The sequence below is a fragment of the Lissotriton helveticus genome, chromosome 5_1 (genome assembly GCF_964261635.1).
Source record: "Lissotriton helveticus chromosome 5_1, aLisHel1.1, whole genome shotgun sequence".
In the NCBI taxonomy this organism is placed as follows: Eukaryota; Metazoa; Chordata; class Amphibia; order Caudata; family Salamandridae; genus Lissotriton; species Lissotriton helveticus.
Genome location: NC_136065.1, coordinates 758,644,327 through 758,665,933, shown reverse-complemented (window position 1 = coordinate 758,665,933; position 21,607 = coordinate 758,644,327). Strand labels below are relative to the sequence as shown.

General features: G+C 49.5%; 1 protein-coding gene across 8 annotated transcripts in view; it reads right to left on the bottom strand.

The window, feature by feature from the left end:
* The window catches only part of SEC24C (SEC24 homolog C, COPII component), a 1,539,459-nt gene that overhangs the window by 328,544 nt on the left and 1,189,308 nt on the right, over positions 1 to 21,607 (bottom strand). For all 8 annotated transcript variants that reach the window (XM_078643234.1, XM_078643230.1, XM_078643232.1 and 5 more), the window contains one exon: positions 1,680 to 1,818. In XM_078643234.1, coding sequence (XP_078499360.1) covers positions 1,680 to 1,818 — 139 coding nt within the window. The remainder of the gene's footprint in view (positions 1 to 1,679; positions 1,819 to 21,607) is intronic.

Here is a 21,607-nt window from a genome sequence, read left to right as displayed (position 1 = left end):
CCAGTCAGAATACTCGCGGCGCTGGCCTCCGTCTCTAGCAGAAGGATCCAAACGGCACAGTTCTTCCTCCCACGCTGAGGTTCCTCTTTGGGGCTGGTCCCGGAGTCGTTCCTGTGGACATAGCTCGCCTGCCTCAGGTAAGTACCGGAAGAAGTCACTGAGGTAGTCTACCTCGCACAAGCGTGATGTTGGGGCCTCCTGCTCCCGGTCTTGACCAGACACGGGCCCTCAGGAGTAGGCCCCCGTCTACCCACCCTTTGCTGGTGCTGGGGCAACTCAGACCTAGATGGAGGCCTATTCCAGGGCTCTGCAGGCCATCTTTGGGTCACCACCTCTCTCTGGTGAGCCTTCGGTGCCGACCGAGTGCCTTGACTCCAGTTCCGGGGTCGCTGCGACGTCAGGACACGACCCGGAAGGGCATCCCACTATGACGTAGAGTCCTCCTGATGAGTCTTTGTATAGTCCTGTGAGGCTCCTTGCATCGTCGCTGGATGCAGCTGCAGCGTGGAGCTCGACGCACAGTCGACTTCGATCCTTCCCGCAGGCTCCTGCCTTTGTGGATGTTGAGTCAACGCCGGTCCAACAAGTCCTCTTCAGGGGTCGTCGACGTTTAACCGACGCCATTGCGACTTCTCGCTGTGCCCCCCTAAGAGGCAATGGCAGTGGAAATGAATGGCATGACAAACGAAGGGCAGTTTACAACCACAGGATGGAACTGTTTGAAAGCCAGTCTGTTACCACAGGTTGGAACTGTAAAGGACCACAAGACTGGAACAAAATGACTGGTGTAACAGTTCAGGCAGGACTATGTATTCCGGCTGGTCTCTGTCTAGAGTGGAACAGTAGGTGAAAAATAAGGAAGAAATGCTTAAATTAATTTCATCAACTGGCGATCACTCTGGCTGCATTGAACTTCATCACTTTGTTTCTCATTCTCTGATGTTCAATGGCAGCACAGAGAGCCCAACATCTTTCGTGTAGCTGGCAAACAATCTTTTTGAATTACAAAAGTTTACAACCTGAACGTTTAAATGTATTTGTGTTCTCATGGCAACAGGGGGAGTAGACCTTACAATGGTAAGAGTCTACGAAATTGCTGGGACGCCTTCGACAAAAAAGGCCATCCTCCTTGGAGGCGTAGACATAGAAATTGGTAGGTAAGCAAACAGACAGTGGAATCAGCAGTTTATGAATTGCAACTTTTCCCGTCTTTCGATGCTCCCATGAATCACTGACACTAATTATTTTGCCAGTGTCTGGTTTTGCCTTGTTGTGCAATTTCTATAAGAAGCCAGCCAAGCAGTTTCAACCAGATGGTGGACTCTTCCCATTATACCTTGAAGTCTGATTCTTTTCATTATTTGCACGCTCTTGAAAAGTCTTATAAGAAAAAAACAAAGAAAGACAGAAATTGCAGCACACTAAATCCAATACTAGAAGATGGAAGAACACACAGTATGCAATCTACAACAATAAGTTCTAGAGACTAGGTCAAACCCCTCTTTTTTGCCAGTCTGACAAAAGCAATTAATTGTCCTGCACTGAGTTTAAAAGCATTAATGAAGTTCCAAAACCCAACAATACATTAATGTCACTATAAGTTGGCCTTGGGCACTGCTAAGAGGATCAACCTTGTTAAGCATTAAAATGAAAGTATGTTCAATACTCTATTCCCATACCAAATTTGGCGAAATAATTGATGAGTGTGTCAGTCTCACAATTCCGATACAGATCAGCCAGTTGAGTACAGCAGTTAAGGGAGAGGTTGTGGATACGGAGTCGACGTTGCCCTCCACAACTTGTGTACAGCACAGCACACTGCATGAGGAACAGAAGACACAAACAGGATAGAAGGTCAGATCTCGATATGTAGATGGTTGGAATTAATATCATTACATAAATTACAACACACCAACCTTTGACATGTTACAAGAACATTTTACAGTGCCGTCAAGGGATGGGTCCCAACTGTAGGAAGGAAAGATAGTGTGGCCTATAAAAGCAACCGACTATGGACTGAAACAGCCAGTTTCCTGTATTTTTACACAAGATGTGACCGAAAAACATGCACTGCTGTTACTGGTGCTGAATTCATAATAAGAATGTGTGGCTTCTAACACCAAGTTCTATATAATATGTTGTTAGCGTTAGGTATTATTTCCCCTGGGTTTTTCAACTAGAGAATCATGCGCTAGAGAAACATTTAAAGAGAACTGTGAAACACAAATTAGTATAATAGGTTGCTAGCAAAAAAAATGTGGTGAGGCTAGAAAGCAAAAAAGCTTCTATCATTGAGCTATTTCAAAGGGAGGCTCTGGATGCACAAGTTACTTACCTTCGGTAACAATATATCTGTAAGAGACATTAGTTAGTGATAGATTCCTTACCTTAGAATTACCCCCAGGCGTCAGACTGGATCCGGAAAGTTTTCGTAAGCAGTACCCCTACGATTCGGAAGGTGGTGTCATGCAGCTCCGAGTCCGTCGTTGGCATTCTGGTCGCAGAGATGACGTTGCGGCAGCTACTTAGACGCCGCCCTCGTGCGCAGAAGTCAGTTCTACACACGACTTTCTGCGCCAGGAACACAGAGCCATGCAAGATATTGACCACTGGTGTATTAAAACTAGGGCCCTGAAAGGGATGACCTTAACCCTAGAAATCAGTTCTCAGAACGGGGAGGATGGGCGGGGCAGTAAGGAATCTATCACTAACTAATGTCTCTTACAGATATATCTTTACCAAAGGTAAGTAAGTTGTGCATCTGAAAGAGACACGTTGGTGATAGATTCCTCACCTTAGAATAGATACCCCAGCAATATCAAACCAGGTGGTGGGTCTGCGAACCAAGATCACACCAGAAAGTCACGGAGAACAGAACGGCCAAAGAAGCAGTCTCGCCGGACTTGGCTGTCAAGGCAATAATGCTTAGTAAAAGTGTGCAGATGTCTTGCAGGGGGACACCACGTCCCAATGCAGTAGTAGCTACTTTCGTTCTGGTAGAATGGGTGCGGAGCCCCACCGGAGGTTCCGTTTTAGCCAGAGAAAAACAGGCTTTTATACACAAGACGACCCAGCGGGAGATAGTCCTCTTGTGCACAGACCAGCCTTTCTTGGCGCCTACATAGCCAACAAAGAGCTGGTCATCCACCCGGAACTGTTGTGTGCGATTCAGGTAGAATGAGTGCGCAAGTTTTGGGTCCAGATGGTGGAGCCTCTCTTCCTCTCTGGAAGGGTGCGGAGGCGGAAAGAAAGTGGGCAGGGTGATAGTCTGCCCGATGTGGAAGGCAGTAACAACCTTTGGCAAGAAGGAAGGACGAGTGCAGAGCTCAACCTTGTCCGGATGAACAGACAGAAAAGGAGGTTTACAGGAAAAAGCCTGGAGCGGACTCACACGCCTACGTGAGGTGATGGCAACCAGGAAGGAAGACTTTAAAGTCAGTAAATGAAGAGGACAATTGTGAAGCGGCTCAAAAGGAGCGCACATCAAATAAGTAATAACCAGATTTAAGTCCCACTGCGGCATCACAAACGGAATAGGAGGGAAAAGTCAGTAATGCCTTTGAGAAGGAAAATGCTACTTACCAGTATGCATCTGTTCTTGGCATGTAGAGCTGCAGAGTTACACACTATGCATAGATGGCATCCCCTCTACCAGGTGGCCGCCCAATCCCAGGGGAGACGCATCAGTCTCCATTGAGTGCTCCAGTTGAGGAAGGGAGAGGGATTTGCAGCTGACCCAATGTTGGTTCGTCAGCCACCACTGCATTTGTCAGAGTGCCCTGCGAGATCTGGACGTAATCGGACAGGTTCCCTTGATGCTGCGCCCACTGGAACTTCAGGTCCCACTGCAGAGTCTGCATATGGTATCTGGCATGATTGATCAGCAGGATGCAGAAGGCCATGAGGCCCAGCAGCCTCAAGGTCATCCTGACCGAAACCCAGGACAATGTCTGAAAGATCGGAATCATAGCCTGAATGTTCCGGACTCGCTGCTTGGGAGAATAGACCCGAAACTGCGCCGTGTCCAGAACCGCTCATATGAAGAGCAGCTTCTGAGAGGGGTTCAGGTGTGACTTCGGCACTTTGATGGAGAACCCTGGCAAATGCAGTAGGTCGGCCCAGTCTGGAGCTGGGAGAGGACTGCCTGGGGCGAGCCCGCCTTCAACAACCAGTCGTCGAGTTAGGGGAAGACTGAAACCCCTGATCTGCGCAGATGAGCTGGGACCACCCACATCACTTTCGTGATAACCCGAGGGGAGCTAGTAAGACCAAAAGATAGCACGGTAAACTGAAAGTGCTCGTGGCCTACTGTGTACCGCAGGTAACGCCGGCAGGCCGGCAGGACAGGGATGTGAAAATAAGCGTCCTGCAAGTCCAACGGTACCATCCAGCCTTGCGGGTCTAGGGGAGGCAAGACCTGAGCAAGTGTAAGCATCTTGAACTTCTCCTTCCGGAGGAAGCGATTGACGCTCAGAAGGTCTAAGATAGGACGCAGGCCCTTGTCCTTCTTTGGAACCAGGAAATAGTGGGAATAACAGCCACAACCCACTTCTGGCGTTGTAATGTGCTTGATGGCCCACTTGGCCAAGAGGGCCGTAACTTCCTGCTGGAGGAGTGCCAAGTGATCCCAGACATGCGGTGGTACGGAGGTTGCATGGCTGGAGGGGTAGTTTCGAAGGGGGCAGGGGGCAGGGGGAGTAGCCCCTTTGGACTAGCTGTAAAACCCACCTGTCGGAAGTGATGGTGCGCCAGTGGTGTAGGTGATGGCGAATCCTGCCACCCACTGGTGTGTGATGGGCCTGAAACACTGGACTAGGAAGGGTTGGAGGCAGTGGTGGCAAGGAGGTGGTGGACTGACCCGCCCGCTGGCCCCGTGATCCACCTCTGGGCTGTTAATGTGCAGGCCTGTGGCTTTGAAACAAACGTGTTTGGGCGCATCTTTCTTGGCCACGATAGGAGCGAAAAGCAGGAGCCGAAGGAGTGCGTGTGGCTGAAAGGCCCAAGGACTTAGCCGTAGCACACAAATCCTTAAAGCGCTCCAACGCACTCGTAGCACACAAATCCTTAAAGCGCTCCAACGCACTATCTGCCTAATCGCCAAAAAGGCGAGTGGCATCAAAAGGCATGTCCATAAGAGTGTTCTGGACATCGCCAGAAAAGCCAGTCGTCCTCAGCCAGGAGTGACGGCTTAGAGCAACTGTTGTGGAAATCGCTCTGCCCAGCGATGTCAAGGCCACTCGGAATCATGAACTTGGCTACATCTCTCCCCTCAGCAATAGCCTTGGAGAGCACCGTCTGGGCCTCCTCCGGACACTGAGGAAGCACCTGCACCACCGTATCCCATACAGAGTGGGAATAACGACCCAAGAGGCATGCGGTGTTCATAGACCGCAACCCTGATCTGGCGGCAGAGAAAATCTTCTTCCCAAACTGCTCCAGTTTATTGGACTCCCTGTCTGGAGGTGAGGAAGGGAATGTGCTTGGGGACGCAGAGGCTTGGACAACCAAGCTCTCAGGGGTAGGGTGTTGGGAGAGGAAAATGGGATCGCCTGGGGCCGGGCAATGGCGTTGGGCCACGTTCCTATCCACAGCAGCCTCTGTGTTGGGCCTGGAGCAGGTGCCCAAAAGTACGTCTGACAGTGCATCATTAAAAGGCAGGTGCAGCCCCGTAGAGGAATACACCGGCCGAAGCACTTCTGTCAGGAGGTTAGTCCTGACGGCCACTGTAGGGAGTTCGAGGTGAAGAGCCTTCGCTGCCCTACGCAACACCACTGAATAAGTACCACCCTCCTCCGTAGCCACGGAAGAAGGAGATAGTGCACCAGGTCCTGGAGAGAAATCCAGATCGCCTGCGTCCTCCAAATCCTCTGCCCAGTCCCGGTCTAACTCGCAATGGGCTGCAAGAGTGTCTTCAGACTCCTTCCAGTCCTCCCTGTCCTCCGTAACCTGCTGTGCAGGTGGAAAAGAAGGAGGAGGATGGAGAAAGGGATAGAAATTCCCCATCCGAGGATGGAGAAAGGGATAGAAATTCCCCATCCGCGTAGGAATCGGTGTCGAACGACACCGGTTCAGCACCATCTCCATGTCGGGGGTTGATGACATCGGCCGGGGTGGGGGAGGGTGGGGGGGGGGGGGGGGGTAGAGGTCGGTGGAGGTCGTACGAGGTCAACCATCATCGGCTTGGAGCCATGCATGGATCCATGGGGGTCTTGTGACGCTGAGGCCGAGCCATCGACGTCAGGATGGAGCCATCGACGAAGAAGGGCGAGTCAGACCCACGGAGCCCGAAGGCGCGCTGGCAGGGCCAGACGGGCCAAAGAGGCTGGCCATGGCTGACAGAAATTCCTGCAGCTAGGCCGGAGTCACCGACGGACCAGGGAAAGGAGGGTAGGCTGTGTGCAACTGCGTAGGCTCCGCCAGACCGGCGGGGTTGCACCACCGCCCCCTCAGCCATGTCACGCGACAGGCTAGGGGAAGCCAAAGAGCAACGCTGCGTTTCGACTTCTTGTGCTTAGTCTTACCTGCCCCCGAGTGCGAAGACTTCGTCGAACGATGGTCGCGGCTCCGCCACCGGTCCCTCGACCTCCCACAGGACCGGGACCTTGAACAGCGTGGAGCCGACTCCCGGGCATCAAGCAACTTTCGGAAATGCTCCCACTAGGTTTTCGGAGCCAGGGCCCGGCAGTCTGGGCACAACGTGGGGTCGGGTCTCGCCTCAGGCAGACATGTGGGGACAAATCTCGCAAGACTTGAAACCTGGCATCACTATTTACCAGGAGTCAAAGACTCAAAAAAGATAGAGACAAAAGTCCCCAAAAACTCAGTCAAAATTTGACTAGGGGTACCGCTATCGCCGGATCTGCGCTTGCTGGTGCGGAAAAAGAAAGAACTGACGTCAGAGCTCGAGGGCGGCGTCAACGTAGTTGCCGCAACGTCATCTCAGCGACCACGACGCCAACAACAGATGCGGACCCGCAAAAGGCCACCTTCCGAGGTGCAGGGGTACTGCTGACGAAAACTTTCCGGATCCAGTCTGACGCCTGGAGGCAATTCTAAGGTAAGGAATCCATCACTAACGTGTCTCTTTCAGATATGGAGAATTACCAGGCCTTTTCATTATTTTTCCCTGGTGGGGGCACTTGTCTAGGCCACCAGGTGTCAGGTGATGGGAGATTTGGGCAGGACAAAGTTCTGGCTACCACAACCACAGTGTACTGTGGCTCCTACAGCTGGGCTGTATTGCTTTCTATTCTTAATTTGTTTATTGAGATTACAAGTTTACAGGCTCAATAAACAGCACAAAACAATAGGAATTATAAAGTAATAAACATTACAGATACACGTTATAGCATTATATTGATCTGTTAAATTCCAACTAATCATACATTTCTACTAGTCAGACCAGTGCACACTGGATCTATGATTATCGCTATGAAAGAGTGGGTGTTTCTGGAATCCATGGTACATAGAAGTGGCAGCCCTGGTGACACTGACCTAACACGTCAGCAAAGAAAGGGCACTCTTGTAGAAGTTGATGTTCTCTTAAGAGATTCTAGATAGCTTAGTCCATGAAAGACTGACCAAATGTGGAGTAGAATGCGTCCTGCTCAATCCTCTCCTCTTTAGTCCTTCCTCTGGCACACATCATCACCTTGGATCTTGGTGTGCCTGGCTCCTCCTCAACAGTCATTTCTCCAAAACAGTCCCACCTTCTCATTAAACAGCACAAAACAATAGGAAATATAAAGTAATTAACATTACAAATTGATACCTGTGTTATAGCATTATACTTCTCTGTTAACGTCTAACTCATCATTTATTTCCACTAGTCAGACTACATCCAGTATACACTGGATTTAGGATTATCACTGTGACAGAGCAAAGAAAAGAGAGTGAGCCTAACTTTTAGGTCATGACTAGGAAAGTATTGTAGGTTCACTTGTAAGAATCATCGTCTTCTTATAGATAAAGCAGTGCTCACTACGTTTGTAGACCAGAGGTATCATGCACAGTGTTTTGTGCCCAACCTGATGATTCAGTTCAGTGCCTCAAAAATGGTCCCCATAGCTCTTCAAACCTAGTTAACTTGTCTTTCAGTTTATAGATAAGAAGCTCATGGGAGGCCAATATGGCCACACCTTCAAGCCATTCATCCAGACTGGAGGGAAGGGGAAGACTTATAGTGTCTAAGAATGCATATTTTGGCCACTACGAGTCAAAAGAGTTGTAGGAAGCTGGGTTTATGCTGCAGTAACCCCCCCCACACACTTTTTGACAGATTTCTGATGCACTTTGACTTCATGTGCTTTGGGTCCCTGCCAATCCGAGTCCTAGGGCCTGTGTCCTTTTCCAAAACCGTACCTTTGTACCCCCAATTGGCACCTCTCTGGTCACATGTAAGTCCCTTGTAAAAGGTACCATGGGTACCAAGAGCATGCGACCAGGGAAGGCCTCTATGGGCTGCAACACATATTGTGCCACCCTTAGAGGTCCTGTACCTTAACACACACACACTAACATTGCAGGCTGCGTGTTTCGGTGCAGAGAAAAGTACAGAGTTGACATGGCACACATACCTGTGTGCTATGCCTGCAACCCACTGACTATTGTATAGGTAAGACACCCCTCGAGCTGAGTGCACTATACCACTGGTGAGAGTGCAGTTGCATGAACACTGTACTCATACAATGTATAAGGCCATTCTTAGACATTGTAAGTGCAGTAAAGCCATAAAAAAAGTATATGATATGGGAGTTTGTCATTATGAACTCAACAGCACCATAACAGCTTTACTGAATCCTGGAAAGTTTGAAAGCAGACTTCTTAGCATAATAAATCCATACTGATGCCAGTGTGGGATTTATTATACAATGCACTCAGAGGGCATCTTAGAGATGCCCCGTTAAAAAACGACCAGCCTCTGGTGGGTTCCCCGACTAGTTAACAACAGCCTGCCGCCACAAGACAAGTTTCTGGACCCCTGGGGTGGGACCCATTTCTCCCTAAGCCCAGAAACAAAGCCTTTCCTGGGCAGAGGTGATCTCACCTCCCCGAGGTCAGGATGAGCCACCTGTGGCAGGGGAGCTTCAAAGGCGTTGCCGCCTTTGTAATGCGGCCAACAGCCTCTCGTGCTATCAGGTGCAAGGCCCCTTTCATGTATCCCCTCTTTTTCAGCAGGAAGATAGGCAGGAACAATCAGACCAGCCCAGAAGGTGTGCCCACCTCTGCCAACATCACCACTCAGGAGGCAGAGGCAAAGTGAAGCCCACTTGTCAGTGCCCGCCATCTTGCAGATGGCAGGCACTCTCCAAACATTGTTCGGGATTGTGCCCACTCCCCGACATAGGGTAGGCACACCAATGGAGTAGGTACCCTAAGGTCACCTAGAGATCCCCAAAAACGCCCCTTAAATAAGGATTTAGGGGGCAGCCCTGAACAAAGAAGACCGATTCACCCAACTTACGAAGAAAATGGATTAAAGAAGACGACCAGCAGAGGAGACTGCAGAGAAGAACTGACTTGGCCCCAGCCCTACCGGCCCGTCTGCAGTTTTCAGAGATCCTGCGACAAAAACCACCCTGTTCAGCAGCCAGGGACCTCCAGTACCCCTGGGAGGACTGAATGCCTTCAACAAAGTCTGAATCTCCTGTGAACAGCAGCTCTGTTAAAAAGAAACACTAAAGAAAGACTCAGCCTGTTGAGGACAAAGAAACCCGAAGCCAGGAACCACCGCCGCACCTGATGCAAACGGCCAGAGTCGAGTTGCCCACCGGTACCAGCGAGGTACCCCAGTACTTCAGAGTCTGAGTCCACCATGAGTTGAACTCTCCACGACTCCGAGATGTCGTCTGCAGCCTCTGCATGAAGACCCCCACCCCATCTGCGAGTGGTCCAGTAAGGTTAAATCCGACCTCAAAAGACACCCCTGCACCCAGCGGCCCTACACCCTGGAGAAGAGGACCTGAGGTGCACCTATGTCCCCGGACCCTTTAACTTATGTGCCCAGCTGTTGGTTCCTCCCAGAAGACTTCCAGGACCAAGCCTGCAGCCAAAATCCAAAACCCACAACTCTCATTGAAAACAACAGGGCACCCAAAGCCAAAACAGCTGCCTACACACAGCCACCACTGTGGGTGAGCTTTGTGTGCTAACTTGAATCACCCTTGGCCCTGAGCTTATGTCCAGGAGCTTTGCTCCCACAACCTTGTGGCAGCTCGCGAGTAGCCACCAACCGGAGGCCCCATACCCCTCATTGGATAACATTTTGCCTAAGCACGCTGCACCCGGCCGCCCTAATGTCGCTGAGGGCGCTTTGAGAGTGTAGTTTTTACGCTGAGGGAAACCTTGTTCCAACCCCTGAAAACCAATTCCCAAAACTAAGTACTTACGTTTAAACCAATAACTTAATTTCCTCCCAAAAGACTGCATTTCTATGAAAAATTATCCAAGTGTGGAGTTGGAGAATTGAGTGAAACATAAGAAACTGTATATTTACCAAAACTGATTTACTCACCTTTTATTTAGGAAATGTCTGTGTGTGATATGTGGCATATCACACTGAATATTAACTTAAATTTAAAAAGTAATCTCAACAGTAACTGAAAAGTAATTCCAACTGTTTTATAAATAAGTGACTTACATGCATTGGTTCTAGAAACAAAATAGAACTAAATAATATTTGTATACAAACAAATTGGTCTGAGCTCAGCCTTTGAGTGTGTGACATCATTTCTTGCCTGAGTGTGTACAATAAATGCTTAACACTACCCTCTGATAAAGCCTTACTGTTCTCCCACACTACCACAAGTAAAGCTGTAGTAAAGTGTAGGACCAGTTCACGCTGTCTTTGTTGTTAGAACAAATGAGGTTTTGTTGGGTGTAGAAACCAATAGATATATAAAGCTGGAGTTGAGTTTAATCTTGTCTTTGGATGTGTGTACTTGGCAGGGACGTGCCTTCTCTCTCTTCAAACGTGTTACATTTCTCAGGGTGCTCAAAAGAATGTATGACAAGAAAAAGAAAAAAAAAAAGAAAACAAGGAATTAACAAAGAGTCGTTCCTTTAGGTGATGTTCAACCATGTGCCACCTTGACATAGGCAGGTAATTATTTCACAGTGGGGGGTTTTTGTGGTAGAGGGGAGGTTCTTTGAGAACACTACCCAAACACACATGCACCGCCAAGATTTGTTATGTGCCTTCACTCCCTGTACCTCACCAAAAGTACCTGGTATTCTCTGGTACTTGCCTTTGACTACGACCCATGCCCTGGGTCATGGTGTTTTACTGCGGCGTCTAACGCACTTCTCTGTTCGCTGGCACTTCTCTAGTTGCTGCTGGCACAGTAGAGTGACTCTCCTCCAAGGTCCTCTGCTTCGGTCTCTTTGGTACACTCCTGTACCCCCATGGGTGTATTCCCCATGTCGACAGAGTTCTATTGGGCGCTCGTCTTCGGATGCCACGGTCATCTTCCCCAACTCCCAGCTGTTCGCGTCTTCCTCCTCCTCTGCGTTCTCTCCGTAGCCACCCTTGCAATGATTTCTGGTTTGAACGCCGCTCCTCCTCCTCGCGCTCCCTTTGATCAAAAAGGGGGCATGGTCTCTCGTCTGTTCTAGGAAAGGCAGGAGTGCTTTTAGTTTCCTGGGCTCGGCTGGGTATGTTGCATTCCTGACCTTTTTCCACAAAGGTATTATCTACTTTTACCTCTGCCGTCCTTTGGGGATCCCCTGGACTCTGTGCACACTATACCTTACTTTGGTATATTATATACAGAGCCAGCTTCCTACAAGAGTCCAATCACCTCTTCTTGTTCATCCTTTCAATATCCTTTGTGTCATGGAGAAGGGCAAGTTCTGTGGAGTGTGTTATATGTAGGTCACTTACTTTCTGCAGTTCAAGTCAAATTTGGTCCCAGTAAATTTGTAGTGTCAGGCATGACCACAATATGTGTGCCATATAAGCAGTAGAATGCATGCATCTCCAACACTGAACCTTGGGTGGCATTGCCCAATGAAATTTATGTGGGGACCAGTGTCAATGATGAGGTATCTTAAACTGAATTTCAGCTGGCCTCACGTAGGCCCCCATCAGGGTCATGCATTAGTTGTGCCCATTCGTCATCAGTGTAAGACTTTTCAAAGAAGGGTTGTCATGTGTTGAGTAAAAGTCTCAGACGTGGTTTGGAATACAGAGCGTCTTTAAGTGTTTCACGCCAACTTTTTGTATGCCGGGCTTTCTGGTGACACTGACATAATACGTCAGTAGAGAAAGAGCACGTCTGGCAGGAGATGGCGCTAGTGTGAGTTTCTCACGATCCAGCCACCACGCCACAAACTGCATGCTGGAGCTTGGGTAGTCGGTGATCGACCTGCTGACCTGTAATCGACCTGCTGCTCTGCTTGGCTGATGTCCGCCTTGGCGCTCGAGTCCGAGCCGGAGATTCGAACGCCTGGAGTCTTTGTTCGGTCCTCGAGCAGCAGAGGCTCGTGGACCAGAGCCTCCGTCTCGTTGCACTTGACTTGCTACACCTTGCACATTTCAATCAAGGGGCGAACAGCGGCTGCTGCAACGAACCGGGTTCAAGCTTTTCTGCCGGATATGAGTAACAAACTTGGGGCAGTGATGCCGCTAACAACGCGCTGGTGCAAGCCCAACATGAAAACGGCTGAGAGACTGGCAGAGAAAACGGATTCCCTCCCAAAAGGTAAACGAGATGTGGGGAATAGTAAAAAGAATGTGGGGAAGTCAGGAGGACCTAATGCGCTAAAAGAAAATGCTGTGGGAGGAACAAGGCTATCCTCCTCGATCGCCAAACATTTCTCTGTTGTTCAGGGCCCCCTTACTGCCACAGGTGACTGTGGAGCTGGAGGCCACACAACAGACTATTTCGACCTTACAGGCAGTCTCTGATAATGCCAGGAATGAGGGGATTATCGAGAATGTGTTAGCGCTAGCCCCAGAGTCATTGAATTGCACCATGGGCACCTTGGACACTGCCACCGGCATTCCTGATTTTCAAAGCGCAGAAAAGGCCTCCCGGGAGGACAAGGATGCTGAGATCAGCGATTACCCCAAAGAGAATGGCTGCCTCGGACAGATAGACCCGCAGGCCCCGGACTTAGTTACTGAAAATGTTTTCTCTGTTTGACGGGTCATTGTCCGGCACTGAAAACGAAAACATCCTGGTTAGCTCTACTGAAAGCAGCAAACAAGAAGATAATGAATCCGATCCCACAATCGGAACCATTCAGCAAAAAAAGAAATCTAGGCGTAAAAGACGGAGTCAGCTGAAGTGGGATTACTCAGACTGTAATAAACACCAATACAACGAAGGGTCCAAGGGGATTATTTTTAATGACCAGAAAATCTCCAAACCCCCATGAACTAGGCATACAACAAAAAGGGAGAGAACTTGTCAAACTATAACGAGACTAAGAATCTAGAAAAAACAAGGAATTAAGTGTAAAACAATGTGAATTCAGCTCCACCATGCAAAGCTGAATCCCATCAGCCCACCACACTGGCGGAGCATCGTCATCTGGGAATGAGATAAACGAATCCAGTGCAGTACACCCCTAATTAGGGGGAACTTACTCTCACTATATTCTAGCGACGACTGGTCCGCCCAAGTATGATCTCAAAAAAGTGGTACTGAAAAAAGTTTTTTGCAGTGCAGAACTGAGTGAAGTTAAAAACGACTACCGGTAAACACACCCATATTTTATTAAGCGTTAACCAGGTGCCCAGACTAAAAAGGTGAAAGACTGATAGTTGAAAAATCACTATCTCATAGCAATAGGATCAGAGTCGACATGTTTCAGCCAATTAGGTATTTGTAACCTGGCTTTCGTCAGGACCTAGTATGAAAAAACGCTACTGCAATAATATTAAGGACATGTGCAAAAAGTAAATATGAAAATTATGAATCATTGTTGTGATACACCCTACCAAAACCTGGTGGACAGTGCTCTGTCCTAGTATCCTGTAGTTGCAGGGTGCCCATCCATTCCCAGCTATTTGTGAGAGTAGACCTCAGCTCACCCGGCAACTGCTCGGTAGTGGAGGCCCCGCTCTGTCCGTCTGTACCTCTTTCTTTGACCTTCGGCAAACAGGCAACTGAAAGCAAAATGCATCCAAGAGATGCTAATAAAAGGATAGGCACCCTTGACCACATAAAAAATAAGACGTAAGGCTCACTGCTTATGTTAAACATAGCGCGCATCTAAAGGATACAAAATGAAAAAGTACCACAGAAGACAGGCCTAAAAAGACCTGCAGCCGGTGAAAAGCTGACTCGGCGTGAGCATCACAGAGCAAAACCCCATCAAAGGGTAAATCAACCAGACGTTCCCAGATATTTTCAGGGAAGACACCATCTCGCAACCAAGCGTGACGCCTTAAGGCAACAGAACTCGCAATGGCTCGGCCCAAAGAATGCGCAGTATCTAAGGCTGAACGGATTGTGAATTCGGGCAGGACGTGGCCATCCTGAATGGAGTGAAGGAGATCAGCGCAAGCACCTTCGGAGGTGGCAGTAAGCAAAGACTCTGCAGAGAAGGAAAGGCAGTCTGCAACATAAACCCCTGCACATCAGGGTGCACAAAAAGACAGATCGGATTATGTGAAGCTGGGCGGTGGTGGTGTAAAACTGAACGTGCCACCAGATGACCTGAAGCAGGTCGGAACCAGGTACCCAAGAGGGCATCATAAAGGGAAGCCTCAAAAGGAAAAAGCGGCTCCACATTGCCGGACCCACTGTGGAGGACCTCCAGCAAGGGGTCCACCAACAAGGGGGTTGCATATTCAAAATGCGGGTGGCCGAAGAGACCACTCTCAAAAAAGCTGCACCAGCCTTGGTAGCCTCCGCGGAAGGGAAAACAGCTCATCAGTGGGGGAGTGTTGTAGGCTGACCCTCCCAAGACACTGAGGGTACGCCCAATGCCCCACGGAAGGGAGCCCCATGGAAGAATGAGGATCATGACGGTGTTCTTGTGGAGGCGAACAGCCTGCCAAATCTGGGAGCTCTTAAGGAGGCTCCACAAATTCCAAGGTGGGCACTGGTAGCACTAGCTCCGGCGACGCCGGGCGGGAGGGCGGCGCCGAACCCTCTCCAGAGGCCTCTATAGAAGAATTCAGAACTCGGCGTCGACACAGCGTCAAAACGACAAGTGTCGGCGCAGAATATGCCTATCAGATACCGACTCGGCAGCCTCTGGCGTCGAGACGGTGCTGAAACTATGAAAAGCTCCCCCACTGAAAAAGTAGTCGCCGGGGCCGGCGAGGCAATCTACCGGTGCCGGCTCCGTCTCATCCAGAGCGGGCTCCGATTCTGGAGAAAGGAGCCGAGGCGGAGCCGACCCCAGCTCCGGACCGGCGGCCGCCTGCCCGGAAGGCTGGGGTGAGCTCCAGTCAGGGCTATGAGCACGGGCAACCACTTGTACAGCCAGGGGGAGCCCCGCCGGGCTAAGAAGCATGGCAGTGGGTCAAAGAGGGGGACCCAGGTGGGCAGCGCCTTAATGACCCCACGTGGAGCGTAGAGGGGGACCAAGCCGGGCCCCACCCTAACGACACCACATCTCCAACGTTCCTGGGAGGCAAGGGCTCAATTGGCGCCGGGGGCAAACCCGCAGGTAAGAAGCGGAAGTCCCAAGGACGCCCCAGGAACGGGAGAGGACCCAAGGGAGGGCTGCAAGGCTGTAGCATAGGCCCCCATTTGAGCCTGAGTCGCCCCCACACCCGGAAAGGGCAGATAGAGGGGGGGGATAGGGCGACCATCGGGAGCGTACGACCGGAAAGTTCCGGGAACCAGAGCCCCTGACAACAGAAGGTGGTGAGGTCGATGACCTAGGTGACAAGCGCCTCGACTTACCAAGTGGAGAGCGACGGCCGCAGACCCCAGAGGGTGATCGACGGCAGAACGGACAGTAGAAGGACCTGCAGTCGACGACGAGGCCGGGGGATGAAACGACTCCGCCCGGTACAGCCGTGCTGAGAGAAGCTTCATACGGCGCTCCCGATGAGACTTTGGTTTCAGACGTTGGCAGGCTTCACAGTCCGTGGAGTCATGGTGCTCGCCCAGACACCACATACAAATAAGATGCAGGTCTGTCACGGACATTTGCCGCAAACAAGAATTAAAAGATTTGAAGCCTGAAGGCATTGCACACTGTTCCAGATACGAAGCGTAAAAAATGGGGCCTGAAAACAGGCCAGAGGAGCTCACTGGGGTTGCACGCGGAAAAGAAGGAAACGGACGTCAGCGCGCCGGGAGGGACTTATATGACCTCGCTGATGCCACGTACGAGGACGACGTCAGGGCGGGTCGTGTGGCGCCGTCACCCGGAGCGCAGAGGTGCTGCTGCAAAACAATTCCGGATCCAGTCTCACGCCTGGGGATGTTCTAGGTTAAGGAATCTGCGGCTAGATGTCTCTATCAGGTACTATGTATAAGGGTCATTCCTTCCGTCATCCTAGTCTGACACGACACAGCAAGGTATATCCCCAGGGGGTACTACTTTGGGTATACATACACCATTTCTTGCTGAGGGTTTCAGAGGAAAAGAGGACTTCCAAGCTGACACTTCCGCGAGACGCTGAGGCCCCTGCACGCAGACACTCCAGCTTGCAGTGGTCTGACAACCCTTGCGGAGTGTTCATCTCAAAAACAAGACGGGATCCCACAGTCTCTCATTACAGGTAATGGAGTTGACTTTATCCTAGACGGATTCTTGGATTTTACACCCACATACATGTAGGTACACTTAGTTACATCTAGTTAGGGTTGCATCGTACGAGTACGCATTCTACTGTCATGCATTTTATATACTTGCCTGTATTCATTGTTTTAGCACGATGGTAGAAATATACTATCCTTTTACTCTGTTTAGTGCTTATAATACTTTATATCTGTTATTGTCTAATGATTGTTTCATCACACCTATTTTACACTAGAATGAGGCTGGTTCAATAAATACTTACTGAAAAACGTCCCCACTGTTTATTCTGTGTATGTCTCTGAGACAAAGTGAGCACTAGTGACTGAGCGAAAAGTAGTGCACTGTTTACACGTTCTCTGATGGGACAGGGTTGTCATGTTGGATAATTACCAATAGCTTATCTCCCTGGTAAGAGGGGTTTTTAGTGGCACTGTGAGGTAGCTGGTATACAGGGTAATACAGGGTAACATACCCCGTAGGTGTGTCTCTAGAATCAGTCTGACACCAATCCTATAGCTTAAGTTTTTAAATATGCAGAACCCTGTGTAGGTGTATAGGAACTACACAACATGAGGGCTTCGTGGATCTGCAGCAGGGGCTCTGAAGAGGCCACTGCCGGTTGAAGCACCTCAGTCAGGAGGTTAGTCTTGGCTGCTACCGTAGGAAGCTCAAGGTTCAAAACCTCAGCCGTCCTACTCAACACCACAGCACAAGAGGCTCACTCCACCGTGGCCATGGTAGTGGGAGAAAGTATGCCAAGGTCTGGGGAGGTACCCAGGCCACTGGCTTCCCCCAACTCCTCTCTCTCCAGTACGGCTCATCGAGCTGATCTGCCCAAGAGTCAACAGACCCTTCCCAGTCCTCCTCACTTTCCTCTGGCTGCCACTAAGGGCCATAAGGAATGCCAGGGGAGAACAGGGGTACAAAAGTACTAGTCGGTGCTGGGACTGGCATCGTTCACGCCCAAAACAAGGGGGGGGGAGGCCGGGTCGACATTGTTTGGGGACACAACCGGCATCTGAAGCTGCGTCGTCGTCATCACAGGTATCGGTCCCAGAGTAGGGGTCATGATGTTGACGGGCACCAAACCGGATCCCGGGAGCCCTGCAGCGCCGGAGCTACCGTCATTGAAGGCCTAGAGCCCCCAACTGAGTCCGCATCGGCGGAGTCGGGCAGCCCAAAGATGGAGTGGGGCGCTTCATAAAACTGATGCAGCTGGGCAGAGGAAGCTCAGAGCCGTCCCAGTAGGCTCCGCAGGAAGTGATGGCGATGGCTCCGCAACAGGACCCGCGACCTTCCTCGCGACCGGGACCTCGTGAGGCGCGGAGCGGACTGCAGGGCCTCCAGAAGTTTCGGGACCGCTCCTGCAAAGAATTCGGGTTCATGAGTCGACAGTCGGAGCACGATTTTGGGTCGTGGTCGAGCTACAGGTACCAAAGACACACGAGGTGTGTGTTCGCGAACACCAGGAGCAGGAGAGTAGCACAGCAGACACCGACAACAGAGACGACAGAAACCTAATAGTCAACCTTAGTTCCAGAATGCTAACCGCTGATGAACAAGGCGTTTTGAGTAAAGGATTGGGCTTTGTCCCAACCAATAAAGGTGACCCTTTTCAAACTAGATGTGAGTTAGAAATGTTTTTTAGGAAAGTACGCCTTCAATTCTTTTTTAAGTCCAAAGAGAGTGATGTGTTACCAAGAGATGATAGCTCCATCAATACAGGGCTACGTCCAAAATCCACGTTCACACCGCTAGCACATCAGGTACCCTCGAAAGTGAGCACATTTGAGCAAGCTGTAACACATGACGTCATGGCTCTTTTTGAAAGCAACCAACAAACTTTTCAAAATCTCTCAACTAGAGAAAGACATGCCCTTACTAATCTGTCCTCTGATCCATCAATTATAATTAAGCCGGCAGACAAAGGTGGCGCCACGGTTGTCATGGACATGACAACCTACCGCCAGGAATGTCTGAGACAATTGAACGACCACAAGTCTTACCGGCGCTTACCTAGTGACCCTACTCCAAGGCTACTCACAGAGATCAAGACTTTGGTTGATGAAGGCAACGCGGAAGGATGGATCACACCCCGGGAGGCACAGTTTCTGGTAACCTCTAATCCTGTAATGCCGGGGTTTTACTGCCTGCCAAAAATACACAAGGCAACCAGGCCTCCCTCTGGGCGACCAATCATCTCAGGGATTGGTTCCCTCTTGGAACCATTATCCACTTTTGTGGATTTTTTTCTCAGGGCACTAGTCAAAGAAATGCCCACATACCTGCAAGATACGGCTGACGTACTCAGGTTGTTACCAGAGGTGGACTTCGACGTCGAGACTGACCTGTTGGTCAGTTTTGACGTTGAGTCATTATACACCTGCATTCCGCAGGAAGAAACTTTAGAGGCCATAAGATCACTTCTAGATGCCCGAAATTTGAACAGCATTACCCCCGTGAACTTCATCATGGAGTGTGCCAGGTTGGCGATGATGGAGAACTATTTCAAATTTGAGGATGAGATCTACCTCCAGATCTCAGGGACTTCCATGGGGAGTATTTTTGCCCCCAGCCTCGCCAACCTCTACGTTCACTTGTTTGAACAGGCTCATGTACTCAACCATAGCAACCCCCACTTCCATCGGGTGTTGCTATGGAAGAGATACATTGATGATATTTTGGTGATATGGCGTGGTACACCATATGAAGTTGGAGCATTTCATGGATGGCTCAACCAGCAGAACCGTTACCTCAAGTTCACTGTAGAGTTTAGCCAACAGTTGCCATTCTTGGATATTTTAATCTTTCCTAGTGGTGGTAAACTTGAGAGTGAACTGTACAAAAAACCCATGTTGAGGAATTCACTGCTTGTGTTTAATAGTCATCACCCGCGGGCCCTACGTGAAAACCTTCCTGTGGGACAGTTTTTGCGAGTTCGCAGAAACTGTTCGTCCCGACCACTTTTTGAGAAACATGCTGCACAACTGTCCAGACAACTCCAGGAGAGAGAATATCCTCGGCATCTCGTAAAACGAGCATGGAAACGGGCCTCCAATAATAATCGGGAAGCACTTTTGGAGAAGAAGCCTGAAAAACCACCATTAGAGAGGCTTACTTTTGTCAGCACTTTCAGTGTCCTCTCGAACCAAATCCAGAAAACCGTCAGTAGACACTGGAATATTCTGAATGTGGCACAGACTGCAGTTCCACTACCTCTTTTTTCCTTCAAAAGAGCCCCTAACCTACGTGACACCTTAGTACAACACAAGGCCGAGATTGCAGACCACAGATACCACCAATACACTGTGGAATCTTCCGCCTGTGCGAGGGCATTTTCCCTGCAGATCATGTAGCGCATGTCCACAGACTTACAAGACAGACCAAGTGGACATAGGCACAGGAAGACCGTGGTTGCTAAAAAAACATACCAATTGCAACACGGAGGGCGTCATATACATGATAACCTGCCCCTGTTCACTTAGGTATGTTGGTCACACTACTCGGAAAATTAAAGTTCGAATTAGCGGACACAAGAGCACCATCAGGCGCCACAAACAGTCCACATGCCTCACCAACCACTTTCTTTCCATTAAGCATCAGGCAGAGGACTTGCGGTGGGTGATATTAGAGCACCCGTACATCCACCACACATCAGTGATGTCTCGAAATTTCTATTCGTGAAAGAACAGAAGTGGATTTTTAAGCTTCAGTGTGATATCGGGGGCCTGAATGACGCCATCCCATGGGTCTCCCTGTAGCTCCAATCATACACGTCACTATGCTACGCTGCATCAGTAAATGACACATGGTCTAATGCTGACATCAGATTGTTTGTTCTAATCTCTTATCTGTTGGCAAACCACTAGTAGACTATTGGATTATAGCTATTCTAGACTGCATGTGCCATCCTGACTATATGTACAACTTTAAATCAATGCGGTTATTCATGCGAAGTTGTGTCAGTAGCGCCAAGTAATTTCGCCCTCTCAGTAGTGACTCCTAAGCGATTCTCGAATGCACTGTGTGCATGCACGCAAATATAGTGCAAGCGTTTGTATTAGCCACTGCTTAATTAGAACTAACGAAGGCTTTTTGACTGGAGGAAAAATAGAAGCATACTAACAGAGGAGGGACTTCTCTTTGCTCCCGACTCTTCTGAATTTTATTTCATTTTCCTTACATCCAGACACAGCTCGTGAATTTAATTTCCGCTTATTCATTGAGCAATATAGTAGCTCAGTGTTGCGCATGTGCGTAGAAGTAGAGTTTCATAAAACAATCCATTGAGCATGCGCGCTGGTCAGCATGCGCGCGCAATACCTCGTGAAACATATTTTAGAACACGCGCACTGGGAACAGAAAGAAGAGTAGTGCATACCATTTACGACCCAATGAGCATGCGCCAAAGGAAAGGCGGCGATCCTGACACTAATTGGCCGTTCTTAACAGGCAATTTGACCAATCAGTAACAGTATAAATACGCAATAGGCTGTCCAGTCGGTACCTCCACTTCCTCTTGGATGATCGAGAGAGGTACCGACGGACAGGTGAGATCTTCTGGGTCTATGAATGTTGTTTTCAGGCATTTTTTAAGAAAAGAACAGTCTTCTTCCATCAGTTGTAGTACCCCTAGGCTCTACATTTTACTTTGGCATTACAACATCGGTTTGCCTCTCCCCCCACATACTCACTATCTTTCACCTCTTGGTGAGTTGAAGCAGGACAAGAGGGGTTGTTACTTATGCCATAACTAACCACAACTGGCAAAATAACTTGATAATTCCTATTTAGCAACAAATGTGACATAAGCCGATCCTGTGTATAGTCGGTTCATGGTCTGATGGTGTGATGTCCATTACTTTGTAAACTAGGTTTTTATGCAAAGCCAGTG